Source organism: Antechinus flavipes, chromosome 2, assembly GCF_016432865.1.
Source record: "Antechinus flavipes isolate AdamAnt ecotype Samford, QLD, Australia chromosome 2, AdamAnt_v2, whole genome shotgun sequence".
Lineage (NCBI taxonomy): Eukaryota > Metazoa > Chordata > Mammalia > Dasyuromorphia > Dasyuridae > Antechinus > Antechinus flavipes.
In genome coordinates this window covers 377723272-377739535 of record NC_067399.1, presented here as the reverse complement: position 1 = coordinate 377739535, position 16264 = coordinate 377723272, and the positions used below count along the sequence as shown (strand labels likewise).

The following is a 16264-nucleotide window of genomic DNA, read 5'->3' as shown; positions in this document are numbered from 1 at the left end:
GGAGAATGTGCATAAGTTTTGCGGGTTTAATCAATAGGATTTGGCAAGTGATTGAAGAGAGATGAGGAGTTGAGGATGACACCTCCATTTGAAGCTTTGGAAGAATAGTGATGTCCTTAACAGAAGAAGAAGTAACAGAAGTGATGTCCTTAACAGAAGAAGATAGGAAGAAGAGAAGGTTTGGGGGGAGGAAGACTTGTTATCTGTATGACCTTGGGCAAATCAGTTAATCTTTTCAAGCTTCAATTTCCTTCTCTGTAAAATGAGCAACTTGGGACTCTAAATTCCTTCTCTAGATTTGTAGTCTTACAATTAGTAATAAAATTGGAAATTAATAATAATAGAAATAATAATTAGTAATAAAATTGTAATTACTCATAAAACCAATAATTTATTTGCCAAGGTTTGAAACAAGTGTCTTTATTTGAGGCAGACCTCTTTTTACTCTATGGTATTATGTATTGAGCTCTGTCCTCATGGAACTGATAGCCTAGTAGGAAGAATTGATACAAGAACTGATATCTGGGGATCAGATAGGTGGCTCGGAGGATAGAGCACTTGTCCTGGAATCAGGAAAACTCATCTCCCTGAGTTCAACTCCAGCCTCAGACATTTACTAGCTGTTTGACCCTGGACAAATCACTTTACCCGGTTTTGCCTCAGTTTCCTCATGTGCAAAATGAGCTGGAGAAGGAAATGACAAAACTACTCCAGTATCTCTGCCAGGAAGAACTAAAAGGGATTGGAGTTGGATAGGAAACTACTGAACAACCATCAAAAAAAAAAAAAAAATAGCATGAGGAAGTGTGATATACTGAAAAAAGAATGATTTACTCCCACCTCTTTCCACTTGCTAGCAATGTGATTATGAGGAAGTCTGAAATTATTTTCATGAACAAGGAAGATGAGACTGACAATGTGTGGTGGATGGCTTGGAAGAAGCAGAGAATGGAAGCAGCATGGGCTGGTTAGGAGGTTGTTAAAATTGTACAGGTGGGGATAATAGGCTAAGCTGATTGATGTCCAGTGCCATTAGAGAAGAGGATCATAGGATAACAAATTAGAGCTAAAAGGGAACCTTAAAGTCATTAAATTCAATTTCCTTATTTTACAAATGAGGAAACAGACCCAGAGAGGTTAAATGTCTTTTCTAAGATCACACAATAAGTAAGGATCTGAGTTAGGATTCAAACACAGGACTTCCTGTTTCCTAGTTCACTATGCTGGAAGTAGAAAGGACAGAACTTGGCAACTGCTTTGATATGAGAGTTGGGAGAGAGTAGACTCAAAATTACATGATTTGTGTCCTTCTTGTCTGTATTTTTCTGTATAGAGGACTAATTACTCTCAATGCATTTCTCCAGGTTCTCAAAGAAATTCTCAGGTTATACCCTCCTGTCACAGGAACAGTACGGTGGCTGGAAAAGGACACTGTAGTCGATGGCCTTCTGATTCCAGGATGTACCTCATTGTTTGTATGCTTGTCTTTTCATAATTGACTCTCAGTGTAAAATTGACAACAGAAAAGATTTGGGTTAGAGATAAATTATAGTAATGAAGGGGAAAGAAGGTATCAAATTTCCAAAGTTCCAGTACCTCCCTTTTAAGTACTGGTCCTGATGCTACTTTGGGAAATGGGAGTCTCTTTGGGGTTCTCCACTTCCAAAATGTTCACCTATAAAAAGTAACATTCGGATCAGATATTTATTGTGATCAGGATAAACTTGGAGTGACAAAAAGAAAGTCAAATTGATCTTCTATGCCTTCTCACCTCCCTGTTTAGAAATGGTGCTGCTGCAAATTTGTGTGACATTTTTAGTGTATATAGTACTCTCCATAGTACAGTCAAAAGTGGAAGGGGCTGTACAATTCTAGAACATAGATTATCTGAGTTTAGAGGAATCTTGTAGAATAGCTAGTTAAGTTCTTTCATTTTACAGATAAGTAAGCTAAGATCAAAAGAAGAGAAAGAGCTTGTTTAAGGTGAAATTAATGACAAATTAATCTAGCATAGATTAATACTCTTTCTGTGACATTATCTCTCATATGCCACATTGACTGTCTTATATCAGCACTCCTTTGATGGCCTTGCTTCACCCTAAAGGAACTAATATACCCAAAATCCTCCCCACCCCTTTCTGCCTGGAACCCAACATCATAGATCTGTAATTGGATGGGATCTTAGAATTGAAGAAAAGAGATATTAAGCACCTTGTCCAAAGTCACATAAGTTGAATGTGTCAGGAGAGGGACTTGAACCCAGATCCTCTGATTCTAGAGCCAGAACTCTTTCCACTAAACCACAATTCACTTCAAGATTCCTTTCACTTCTCACATTCATTCAGTGATTCTAAAACTCCTTTCCACTTTGGCATCCTATGGTTCTATGATTGATCTATGAGCTAGTACGTGTCTGAGAGTGAATTCTAACTCAGCACTTCCTGACTCCAGGCCTGGCACTTCAGCAAAGACCTACCTTGGAATAATTCTAGCAAGTTACCAATAGTGTGACCCCCCTCAAGAACTAAAGTTCTTCTAGTTGCCACTCATTGCATCAGCTCATAGATCAATCAGTAATAGAATTAGATTAGAGCATCAGCTCTGGAGGCAGAAAGACCTGAGTTCAAATCCAGCCTCAGATACTTACTAGCTGTGTGACCTTGGACAAGTCATTTAATCCTATTTGCCTCCATTTCTTCATTTGAAAAATAACCTGGAGAAGGAAACAGCAAATCACTCCAGTATCTTTGCCAGGAAAACCCTACTTGGGATCATCCAAACAGCAACAGGTTTGAGAGGAAACTTTAGGTTGTGAATAGATTTCTAAGTTCTAGCTAATGGCTTCCCAGCTCCTCTCAGAAATATTAACCATATTTCCCTACACCCAAAGAGATTTTTGTTCAGAGAGAGACTCATACCCCATTTAAGATTTGGCATTTCTTCTGACTGTGATGGGGTCTACTGGGGGGAAGTTTTTGGATGGTAGTCATTATATGTAGACTGTGAATTTTTGTGAACAGAAAATAACAGATAACAACAAAACAAAAAAAAGAAAGTAACAAAGACTACTTGTTTTGTCAACAGTTCAGTACCTATGTAATGGGCAGGTTGGAGATATACTTTGAGGATCCCTTGACTTTTAATCCAGAGCGGTTCAGTCCTGAAGTTTTCAAGTAAGTACATCTAAAAATCATTAAAAGAAGAATCCCTATTGAAATAAGGCATGATTTCACTTGACGCTTACATAATGATGGGGCAATGACAGATGATAAAAAATAAATTTTTGTGTGACTTGGAAAGTCATTAAATTGAATTTCAGGGGATTTTATTTAGCTTTCTAGTCTTATCTCCTTCAGTTCACTCCATGTTTAGCCAAACCGTATCACCTTTTTTCCTTCCATCTTGTCATGACCCCTCTATATTCTCTTAATTTTGCAATGATCTCTTCCATCTTTGTCTGCTTAGTTCCTTGAAGCCTTCTTTTTTCTTATTTTTAGAAGGTAGAGGGAGGAGAGAGAAAATAAATAGAAAGGAAAAGAAAAGAAAGATCTTATCCTATTCCTTCCTTCCTTTGCTCCAATCTCAAAGGATGATTTGGCTTTTTTTCCATTCTAAGGGACAATCCCCTACCCATGTCATCTATTCTATTCCATCTCATATCCTCCAGGAACTTGTCCCTGAAATAATTCATATTCATTCTCTCTGTCTCTGTCTCTGTCTCTGTCTCTGTCTCTCTGTCTGTCTCTGTCTCTCTCTTTATATCTCTCTCTCTTTCTCTGTGTGTCTCCACAAAATCTTCAGTTTTTTTCCCCTTTTCCTGGCTTCTTTACCAGTGTCTATCAAAATGCTAACGAAGGCTTATCCCATTCTTATGAAGGGCCTTAAATACTGAACAGAAAAATGCACACACACACACACACACACACACACACCCTAGAAGTAGTACAGTCACCAGAGTTTTTGAATATAAGAACAACATGGTAAGACTTATCTAGGAATATTGACTTGACATCCATGTGTCATTAGGGGAGAGATGTAAGAGAAAGATACCAATTAGAAGGCTATTTTAATATTCTATATAAGAGATTATTAGGGCTTGAAAGTATTAGGGGGGAAAAGGACAAATGTAAGAGAAGGTATAATTGTGAAAAGTTAGCAGTTGGTTAGGGGTGAATAAATGCTAGAAGTCACAAGTAGCATTGAGGTTTTGAACCTGGGTGACTGGAACAATAGTAGTAATCTTTCCAATCTTAGGAAAGTTCAGAAGTTTTGCTTGGTGGGAAAATTAATGAGTTTTGTTTTGGATAAGTTGATTTGGGATGTCTACATTCAGACATCCAGTAGGAAATATTTAATAAATAGTTTGTAATGTGGGTCTAAAGCTCAGGAGTGATACTAGAAGTAAAATATGAAGATGTGGGAATCATAAAGAATAACCCTTGGAAGCTGATTAGGTCACAAGGGAGAGTATATATATATATATATATATATATATATATATGTATGTATGTACATACATGCATATATATACACTTCCATAAATGTGTAGAAGAAAATTAGGTCTAGGTTAGAACCTTGGATTGTATCCATAATTAGGGTTCTTGTGAATAATGATCCAGAGAAGAAGACTTGGAAGGTGCAGCAATATAAAAACTCAGAGAAAAGAATATGTAGGAAGAAGTGGATAGTATTGACAAGTAACCAAAATATCAAGAAGCCTAAAGATTGGGAAAAAATTATTATATTCATTATTTATAGCATTAGATTGTAAACTCTTTTAAGTCAGGCACTTTCTTTGCCCTTTTTGTATATTCCTAGTGTTTTAATACAATATCCCGCACATAGTAGGTATATAATAAATGTTTGTTTGATTAATATTTAACAATAATTAGGTTGTTTGTAATCTTTTAAAATTTATTTTTATTTTTGTTATCTATTTCCCAATTACATGTAAAAAATTGCTAATGTTATTAAAAAAAATTAATTCTCTCTCTCTTTAGGCCTTCCCCCCATCTTTGAGAAGGCAAACATTTTGATTTTGATTAAACATGTAGCATCATGCCAAACATTTTCATATGAACCATGTTACAAAAGAAAATACAAACAAAATAAAACAATAAAAATAAAGGAAGTAAAAAAGTATGTTTTAATCTGTATTCAGAGTTCATCAGCTCTCTCTTTAGGGGTGAATAGCATTTTTCATGATGAGTCCTGTGTAATTATTTTGGATCACTGTAGATAAGTGTTTCTCAATTAATCATCTTTACAATATTGCTGTTACTGTGTACAATGTTCTACTGCTTCTTCTCACTTCATTTTACATGGATTCATATAGATATTTTCAGGTTTTTCTGCTAGTTTGACAAGTAAATTAATGGAGATAGAATTATCGTTGTTTGTTTATTGACTCAGTCTATCCATTAGCAATTAATATTTTCCCAGATGTTTAGATCTGGTGTGGGGTGTGTGTGTGTGTGTGTGTGTGTGTGTGTGTGTGTGTGTGTGTGTAAAGTGTGGGGGACCTATTCAAAATGATTCCAGCAAGTAAATTCATTAAATGTCAGGGAGATTGTGAGTCACATTCTTAATTCCTTAAAAAAGGTGGGAAAGTGACCTGGAGTCTGGTAAATGGTGGCAACGAGGTCTGGGCAGGGCTATGTAGACAAATGGAATGAACTTCAAGATGACGACAGGGAGGATCTAGAAGTGTGCGAAATAAGGTGTGAAATAAGGAATATGTCTGCCACTTCTGGCCAAGTTTGTTGGGAGATTTGATTTAAGTCACTGTGACCAATATTGTAGAAAATGACAGGGAAATGCTTTGATAAGATTTCTGTAAATTCAAGAAGTTAAGAAATACAACAGGAAGAAATTTAGGATCATGATAATGATATTTTGAGGGATCCAGAAAGCATAATAAAAAGGGAGAGAAAAAAATAGAATAGGTTTTAGGGAAGGGGTAAGGCTGAGCTAGATAGGAATGAAAGTTGGGGAAGAATTGCTAGAGAAAGGACTTTTTTACGTCAAAGAACAATAACTCTGACTCACAGGAATAAGGGGGACATTATAGTTATTAGATAGTCTTAGAAAGGATCAAGTATGAAACATCTTGTAAATCAGCCCCTTCATCAGAAATCTGGTTTTAAGATGCTTCTACAGGTATTGAATGTATCCGAGGCATAATTGCACCACTGGATTGGATGAGGGGGCTGGAGGATTTGTGGATATGGCATTTGGGAAGATATGTGAAGAAGGGAAGAGTTACTATTTGTAGTTTCCTTCTCAAGACAGACCCCTCAGTGGTCCAAGTTAGGAAGAGATCATGGTGATCAACACAAAGAAATCTTGGGAGAGAAGGGAGGAGCAAATGGATAAGACATGATCATCCTCTTTTTCAAGTATCTGAAAGGTTGGCATGTGGAAAGAGGTATAGATTCAGTCTGCATAGTTCCAGAAGGTGGATTAGATTTTATATTTTACCTTTTTTTAGTTCTTTGCATTTTTTTCTTTCTATTAAACATTGTCAGGTAGCCAACAGAAGATCAGGGAAGATTCAGAATATGTAACAACAAATTTCCATTTCAAGAAAGCATATATAATAATAGAAGACATTATATTGATGATTGTCCATCTTTTCTTTGTTTCTTGTAGGTTATTCTTTTTTCCTCTGCTATGCAATTTTTAATTTAAATTATTTTCCCTTTCATCTCTCCCATCTCTCCCAAGCAGGCTTAATTAAGCATATATATATATATATATATATATATATATATATATATATATACACACACATACATATATCTATATACACTTATGTGCACACACATATATACATTTGCTTTTACACATATATAACATGGATATAAAACAATATTAATATGGCTTATTGTAGAAGATAGAATTAAAACCAAATGATTGTAAAATCAGATTGAAAGATCAGCAGCAACAGAAAGTAGATTGTGAGTCAAGATAAGGAAGAATTCATAACAATATAATGGCCATAATATTAATCTGCTGCCTTTTTAGAAACTATAGGTTCAAGTAAAGTATGGTTGATCACCTTACAGAAGTATTATAGAGACTATTACTTTATTATTGATCCTTATTGGGTTTCCTTCCAACTATAAGGTTCTGAGAGTCATTTATACACCCTGGGTATCTGTTACTTATGAAAACAACTTTCTGGCATAACAATATGTATGTTTTGTGATATGCAAGTGGCCCCTAATATGAGTGCCAGAATGAGGTCTCTGTATCAAATGTATGGTTAACCAATCTTTTCATTTTACAGACCTAATTTTACCTACTTTCCATTTTCTTTGGGGCCAAGATCCTGCATTGGACAATACTTATCACAGGTAACAGATGACTGTCATTTATTATCTTACCTCCAGAACAGTTAGGCATCTATGTAATACAATGAATAGAATTCTGGATCTGAACTAGGAAGAACTGAGTTCAAATCCAGCCTCTAACATTTATTTATTTGTGTGATCCCAAGCAAGTTATTTAACTTCTCTCTCAGTTTCCTCAACTGTAAAATAAAAATAATAGTAGCACCTACCTCCTGAAGCTGTTGTGAGAATCCACTGAGATTATGCATGTAAAGTGTTCTGCAAATCTTATCATACTACATAAAGTCATTCTGTTATGTTTAAAATGACCCATTTTCTTGGGAGAACTCTTTAAATAGAAGTCAAAGAATAACTGGTCAGGGATTTTATAGTAGGAAAGAATTTATGCTTCTTGTAGAGAATCTACTTGGCTATGTAACCTTGGCATGGACTTTAGTTTCTTCTGCTAAATGGGAATACTTAATAGATAATGCTCTAGTTTGACATCTTCTGAATAATATAACTTTAATTGTCCAAGGTTTAGAGTCAGTAAGCACATATTAAACATTTGCTGTATGTAAAGTTCCATGTTATGAATAGTTGGAGATATAAAGATGAATAAAACATAATCATTGCTCTGAAGAAGTCTCTACCTACAGGACAGAGAAGACAGGGATCCATATAACTATACTAGCCGACATATATGTGTGTATATAATATATATATATATATATATATATATATCCGACATATATGTGTGTATATATTATATATATATATAGCCAACATATATGTGTGTATATATTATATATATATATAGCCGACATATATGTGTGTGATTATGTGATTTGTCCACAGTCATAGTTAGTATTACATGTTTAAGGCCAGATTTGAACTTAGATCCTCCTGGCTTCAGGGCCAATGTTCCAACCATTGCACCATCTAGCTGTCCTCATTGACCTTTATATTGTACTTTATTAAGCACTTTACCTACATGATCTCCTTGTGTTTGTTCTGTATGATAGGCCATGAGTCCCCATTTTACAGATGAAGAAACTGAGGCTAGCTGAATTTGCTTCTTCAGCATCATCCAATGAGAAAGTAGTAGAACTGGGGCTTACACCTGTGTTCTGGGTCCAATTTCAGTGATTGTTTCACTCTGTCACTATTAATTCATACTTGGGATAAAGGAAGAATAAAGGAGTAAGCATTTATATAGTACCCAGCACCATGCTAAGCACTTTTACAAATATCTCATTTGATCCTCACAACAATTGTTGGAGATAGGTGCTATTATTACACTCATTTTACAATTGAAGAAACCGAGGTGAACCTAAATGACTTGAGTCTGAGGGTGTACATGAACTCAAGTATTGCTAATTCCATCCTTCCCTTCACCCCCTACCAGTGTTCTGAACTGCCACTAGCTACCTCAAGTGAGAGACACAAAGAACATTCCAGGAAAGATTTGAAAGGGTAGTTGGGGAAAGAGAATAGATATTAACTAGAATCTTTCCCCAGCCTGATATCATCACAGTGGGCTATCCCCACCATGGCAGATTTCTGGATAATATGCTGTTAATGAGCCGTTGTTTTTCATTTGAGTATAGATGGAGGTGAAAGTGCTGATGGCCAAAATGTTTCAGAGGCTGGAGTTTCAGATGGTCCCAGGACAGAGCTTTGGAATTTTGGAATCTGTGACTCTGAAGCCCAAGGATAGCATGATCTGCACTCTTAAGCCCCGGGGAAGGTAGAAAGATTTCTCTGGTCATGAAGGATGTCTCTGGTTTACCTTCTTAAGTATTAGCTTCTTCAGACATTATGGATTTTTCCCAGAATGGAATTCAGTATCAGGAGCCTTCTGATTTAGACAGCTAAAATATTAAATCTTGAAGGGCCAGCTTGCAATAATAGGCTATCTGCCATCTAAAGCTGAGAATATTTATTCTCACTTCTAACGAATAGAGACAGTATGATGTAGTGGTCAGTGCTAGATTTGGAGCTTGGAAAATGTGGGGGCCAATCCTGCCCCAGGTGCTTAGTAGCCATGTAATGCTGGGCAAATCACTGAAATCTTCTCTGTCTGTTTCCTTGTATGTAAAATAAAAATAATAATAACATTTATTTCCTAGGCTTATTGTGAGAAAAGCATTTTGCAGAACTTAAAATGCTATATAAATGCCAATCATGATGGAGAATTAAGTAAGTTTTGGGGGATTCATGAGAAAATAATAATCTTTACCTACATCATGATTGAGAAGGGTCATGGTGCAAGGCAAAGAATTGATCAAAGATGAACTCAAAACATGAAGTAATCAGAGCCTAAAATAATCTGTGAAGCTTTTTCCTTCTTTTAGTTTGAGGATTACTCAGACTAAATATGAATCTGGTTATCTGAGTCAGAGTAATTTAATTAAAGGAGTTCAATTGAAGACCTCCTACCCTACTTCAATCACTGAACTTATTAAATCAAGGAAGACTGTTCCTGGGATGGACTGGAGAGAGGGGACTGGGACATGGTTTAGGAATCTATAGTAAAGAAGGATTAATCCAAAATCTTCCTACTAAGATACTTTAAAATTCATTAAAAACCTGTTATTTCTAAAAGAAGTGTGGAGAGTGAATTTTCTTTCACATTTGTTATCAAGACCTCTGAAAAATTAACCATGCCTCAATTCTCCATTACCACTGAGGACATTTGTGGGGAGTGACCATGTTGGTGGAGGCTGCTAAAGGGAATTGGAACCCATTTTGCTCTGTACTCATAATTGCTCATTGAATAAATCATAGCATCTTAATCCTTCATAATCACAGAATCTCCAAGATGGGACTGGAGCATCTACTGATATGTAGGGCTCTGCCCTAAGTGCCTACTTTCCCATAATTAAACATGGGAATTTGGATCTTAATTCAGGAAAGACAATTTCTGGACTGGAGAGAAGGAATGGGACATGGTTTAGGAATCTATAATGAAGACAGATTAATCCAAAATCTTCCCAGTAGGATAATTTAAAATTAATTAAAAACCTCTTATTTCTCAAAGAAAGTTCTCTATAGTTTCACTTATCCCATAGTAACCCATAGTTGTCAGAATCCATGATGTGAGGTCAGGCAAGTGTATACTTAGCAGAAGAACTATAAGTATATTACCAGAAGAATTACTAGTATTCCCTACATGTGTCTATTCTTTCCACTAATGGTATGGATATTAATGTATATTGTTTCCCAGGTTTGTAGGAGAAACATGTTGTTGCAATTTTCTATACCATGCTATTTAATTAAATGCCTTTATTTTTAATTATTTGTTTCCTCTGGCTAATTAGCAAAAGTGAACAGATTGATAGTGAAGGAATTTGGTAAGAAAGGTAGCAAGAGATAATTCAGGTAAAATGTATAACAGAAAGATGTATGCTTACAAAGCTCCTTTGCTCCTCCTTTGCTAAAAGAAATCCTATAAAGAATGTAATTTGAAGTGAGACTCTTTATGGATGGTTAAGTCTTCCAGATGCTTCTGTTTGTGATTCAGTTTATACTTGTTGCATCAAACCCTGAAACATTACAAAGCATTGTGGAAGAGATCCATAATCACTCAATAGAGTCTGACCTAAACATCCACACAGGACAAATCAAATACATGAAGAATGTCTATTGCCCTGAATATGGCATGCAGTTGAAGAGACAAGCTATATGACTTATCCATCAGTTTATCTGAGACAAACAATATAAACAATGAGTCATGCCCACAATTAAACGAAAAGAGGAGAATGTCTGGATTGCCTCCAGGAAACTGTAAAACTCATTTAATGACCCCAAATTTCTCTCAGAAGCAAAGGCACATTTAAAAAAATAATGGTATTCTACCAATGTTCTTATATAGCTGTGAGGCACAGAACACAGCTGTCTCCAAAGAAATGAATAGACATTTCATACAGAGAATAGTGAAAAAAGCACATTGTAGTTATGAATAGAATGCAACATATAACAAGTGAGCAACTTCAAAGAAGATTATGAATAAAATGTATGATAGAAAAGGGAGTTGGTCTGTTCATGTAGCAAGGCTGAGAGTAGCTGTGTGATCCTCTAACACCCTTGCGATGACAGACAAAAGTGAGAAAAGATTCCAAAACATTTGGTGGATCCTTTCACAAACATCTCCCCTGACAACTCCTGTCTCCAGGAGGGAATAGACAAGAGTCAGAGGATGAGCAGGCATGAATCAATGATGCTCTCTATCACAGAAGAAGATAGGCACATTTTAGAGCTCATTTAATGACTCCAAATTTCTTCCAGAAACAAAAATAAATTATTTTTAAAATAATGATATTCTCTTAGTGTTCTTATGTAGCTGTAAGACACAAAACATGGTAGTTTCTGGTGATAATATTTTAATCCTTTAGCTATATTTGTAGCATTTTAACTATCCATAGAGATTCAAAAAAAATTCAAGCCTCTCGATTTGACTTCTTTCTATATATTTCTGCATTCTTTTTGGACTTATATTTCTATATTTCTCATAGTTTGTTGATTACTTCAGGTAGATTTGGAAGATTCTACTTGGAGGAAAGACTTTCAAAGTATTCTTGTTCCTATCTATTTGTACATGTGTTTTCTATAAAGATTTCTGAGTTCTTCACATATAAAATATATCTATGATTCTATGAAATAATACTAGTTACTATTTTCCAATAATTGAAAGATGTATAATTTCACTGGTATAAGTATTTTATTGCTACAAATTGCAACCCCTCTATTTTTGCTACAAATTGCAACACCCCCATAATCTAGTATATAGTTCCTGCTATTTCATTATAACAAGGTTAGGAAGATCCAGAGAAGTATATATTTTTAAAATTTAGGATGTAGAACTAGAATACCATGACATAGGATTTAACCATGATGCAGAATTGATACAAGTAAAAATACATTATTTTGAAGAGTAGTATTCAGGTTGGATATAATGCTACAATATATTTATAAGAATGAATTTAAAACAGTTCTGACATTGTATAAAAATAATAATAACTTAAGAAGTTATTTTATAATTATTGTGTGAATTTTGTTAATAAATTGAATTCTGTCTTTAAAAATCTAATACTCTGTGGTCAATCTCGTGCTGTATCTTTCTGAATTTAGTGAGGCACATGGCCTAGACTCAAAGCCTTTCCAGCTTAGTATGTCAACAAGATTTTGATCTCTGGTATTAGGGTCTTCAAGTTCTCATGATCACTTCTATCCCAATGTGGAAACACCAAAGAAAGACTTCATTGGAATCCTTATGATGAAATATAACTGTAAATCGCTTTACAATCAGCATAATTCTTCCTGCCTGCCTGGGAATCACTGAAGGAGGCATGAGCATAGTATTGGCTTTTTCTTTCTTTTGGGTTTTATTTGGAATTCACTAAAGTTACCAGTGACTTGTGATTCACTTTTTCTTGTTTGTAGGCTCAATATGAGGTACCTCATGACACCACATAGTGGCAGCATTTTTTCACTTTTGCTTCCTGTTGCTGGTATTTGTTTTTTAAATTAACTTTTAAAATATTTTATTATTGCTCTTTTATTTTTAAGCATCATTGTCACTTTCTAATGATTACTCACACAATAGAACCTTCCTAATAACAATGCAGTAGCAAAACAAAACCTAGCAAAACAAATCAATGTATTAACCATGTTTGAAAATACATGTTTTATTCCTGACTTATTATTGTCCACTATCTATTTTTTTTTTTAATGAAATTAGGTGACATAGTGAATAAATTGCCAGGCTTGAAATCAGGAAGAATCATTTCCCTGAAATCAAATCTGACCTTGATACTTAATAGCTATGTGACATTGAGCTAGATACTTAACCTTGCTTGCCTCAGTTTTCTCATCTGTAAAATGAACTGGAGTAGAAATGATTAAATTACTACAGTATCTTTGCCAAGAAAACCCCAAATGGGGTCGCAAAGAGTTATACACAACTGAACGAGAGCAAACTTTTTTGTTAGGCAGGAAATATAATTTGCCATCACTGCATCTGGTTTGTTTTGTAGTCCTTTACATAATTGTGGTCATTGTCTAAATTATTCTGCTCTTTTTTTTTCCCTCCCGGAATTAATTTTTTATTTTAGTTCATCAACCAGCAAATATTTTTATTTTCCTGTCACCTCTCCCTTAACAAAAAAAACAAAACCTTTGTAACAACTATGCACAATCAAGCAAAACAAACTCTAGTATATAAAAATGCTTGTCTTATTATTTCCACATCAGTTCATATTTCCAAAATTTTCTGAATTCATATTTGCCATTTCTTATAGTACAATAATATTCTATTACATTTATATACAACTCTTTTGTTCAGCCATACCCCAATTGATTGAAATTCACTTTTTTTTAGTTCTTTGTTATTACATATATATATATATACATACATACATACATACATACATACTTTTTGTATGTAAGGACATTTATTCTTTGACTTTCTTGAGGTAAGTACCTAGTTCATAGGGTTTGTACAGTTTAAAGGTTTTTTAGTATCATTGCTGTTCAATCATTCCAGACTCTTTGTGACCCTATTTGGGCTTTTCTTGGAAAAGAACTGGAGTCATTTGCCATTTCCTTCTCCAGCTCATTTTACACTGAGGAACCTGAGGCAAAAAAGGGTTAAGTGACTTTCCCAGGGTCACACAGCTAGGAAGTGTCTCAGGTCAGATTTGAACTTGAATCCTCCTGATTCTAAGCCCCGCCTACCCATTGTGCTACTTTACTGCCTTTAGTGAGATTCCAGAGTTCAAATCAGCCTCATAAACTTGTTAACTGTGTGACCCTAGGAAAGCCACATAATCTCTGCTTGTCTTAATTTTCTCATTTGTAAAATTGAGATAATGACAGAATTTTCCTCCCACAATTGTTATGAGGATTAAATGAGATAATAATTATAAACTGCATGACATGGTGCCTGGAACACAGTGAGGGCTATATAAATGTTGGCTATCATTATTAATATTATTATTATCTAAATTCAAAAATGGAGGAATAACAAATAATTTCCCAAAATGAATTGAACAAGAAAGGTTGGGGACAATGGGTGTGGAATATTTTATATTTTGGCAGAAAGGTTTGATCTATTGATTTCTTTTTCTTAATTGTTTTTTCACTTTTTGTCTTAGTTACAAAGGAAGGCCCACTGGCTAAGGAATGGATAATCTGGAAATGAATGTAACTTAAAAACAAAAGACACCAATAAAATTATATCCAAAAAAAATGAGCAAGGAAATTACATTATGACTATATGCTTCATAAATAATGAAACAATATCAGTATTCTACATTCACTCACTGAATTGCATGGGATCTAAACACTTAAAGCAAAAACTAACCAAATTACAGAGAAAAATAGACAGCTAATAATTACAGGTAGTTTAATGTGACCCTTTGAGGCCTAGACAAATCTAACAGAAAGATGAGCCACAAAGAAGTTAGGGACCTAGATAGAACTTTTTAAAATGCAGAAATGCTAGATTTATGACAGTTAGTGAGTAAAACAGTATAGGATTTGCATGGCACCTTTACAAAAGGAGACAAAAAACTTGTTAACAAATACAAAAATTCAGAAATATTAAACTCATCCTTTATAGTTATAGGCAATATTGCTTTTGTTTAAAAAATAAAGAAAAGTCACATTGAAATGCAGCTCAAATAATGCAATACTAAAGAATGTGTGTATTGAAGAACAAATCATAAGAATTATAAATTATTTTAATCAAAGAAAATTATAACAATAAGACAATAAACCAAAACATTTGAAATGTGGCCAAAGAAGTGCTTAGGGAAAAAGTTATATCCCTGTAAGGGGTTGATTGAATCAATCAATCACTCCACCCGCCTCCCCCTCATATATTTGTCAGGTGAGAACCCCTCTACAGAATCAATTAATCAATCAAAGGGCTATTCTCTTCACCTTAATTTGGAAGAAGCAAAAGCCATTGGATTAAGTAAAATGAAGCTACCCAGGAAATATTTTGGGATTGGTTGAGGAGACAATCATGATCTGTGGGGGATAGAATTGTAGTGGTTTAATCATTTTTCAGGCATGTCTGCTTCTTCATGACTACTTGGGGGGGTTTGTTTGACATTTCCTTCTCCAGCTCATTTTATAGATTTATAGAGTTAAGTGAGCAGACAGGATTAAGTGAATCAAACAGGGAAACACAGGTAGGAAGTGTCTAAGACTAAATTTGAACTCAGGTTTTCTTGACTTCAGTCTGGGAGCTCTGAACACTAAACCACTAAATTACTATTCCAATGTTAGAGCTAGAAGGACCTTATTAGCATTGTCTAACACCTAATGTTAGATTTAGAAGAGACTATACAGATCACCTCTCCTAATTCCCTCATTTTACAGGAGAAGAAAGCAATCTATTTCAATAAACATTTACTACTTGCATATTATGTGCAAGGAATGACATTATGCTGAGAGAAACTAAATAATCAAGAAGTTTATTTCTTTTGGAGGCAGCATGCTGCAATGGAAATGTTATTGGGTTTCTTACCATGATCCTGCTTTATTGTATCATCTTGTTGTACTGTTCAATGAATTAAACTTTATGTAGAGTGAGGTAAGTCAAAAAAAGACCTAAATTTGAATTTTCACTTTGACATTCCTTACCTTGACCCACTTATTTGATGTCACTTCTCTGGGCCCCCATTCATATCTGTAAAATGAATGGGTTTCGCAAAATTATTTCTAAGACCTCCTCCAGCTCTAATATTTTGTGTTCTGAAGTCAGCTCCAACTCTAATATACTATGATTCTAGATCATCCTCTGAGTGGCATCTGGCATAAAGCACCATTTTGGATAATAAAATATACAAACATCAAGTATGACAGGGAAGCCTAGAGTTGGACAATTTCTTAAGGTGGGCTGGTAGACCCCTTAGTAT

General features: G+C 34.8%; 1 protein-coding gene across 3 annotated transcripts in view; it reads left to right on the top strand.

Annotated features, from left to right (window-relative positions):
* The window catches only part of LOC127549918 (cholesterol 24-hydroxylase), a 52754-nt gene extending 38164 nt beyond the window's left edge, over positions 1-14590 (top strand). The window contains exons 12-15 of one of the 3 annotated variants that reach the window (XM_051978398.1): positions 1365-1475; positions 3085-3173; positions 7292-7358; positions 14492-14590. In XM_051978398.1, the coding sequence (XP_051834358.1) occupies positions 1365-1475; positions 3085-3173; positions 7292-7358; positions 14492-14527 (303 nt within the window). In that variant the 3' untranslated portion in view covers positions 14528-14590. Of the gene's footprint in view, positions 1-1364; positions 1476-3084; positions 3174-5000; positions 5410-7291; positions 7359-8944; positions 12427-14491 lie in introns of those variants that run through there. The other 2 variants (XM_051978397.1, XM_051978399.1) reach the window with 2 other exon arrangements.
* Positions 14591-16264: the final 1674 nt, after the last annotated feature.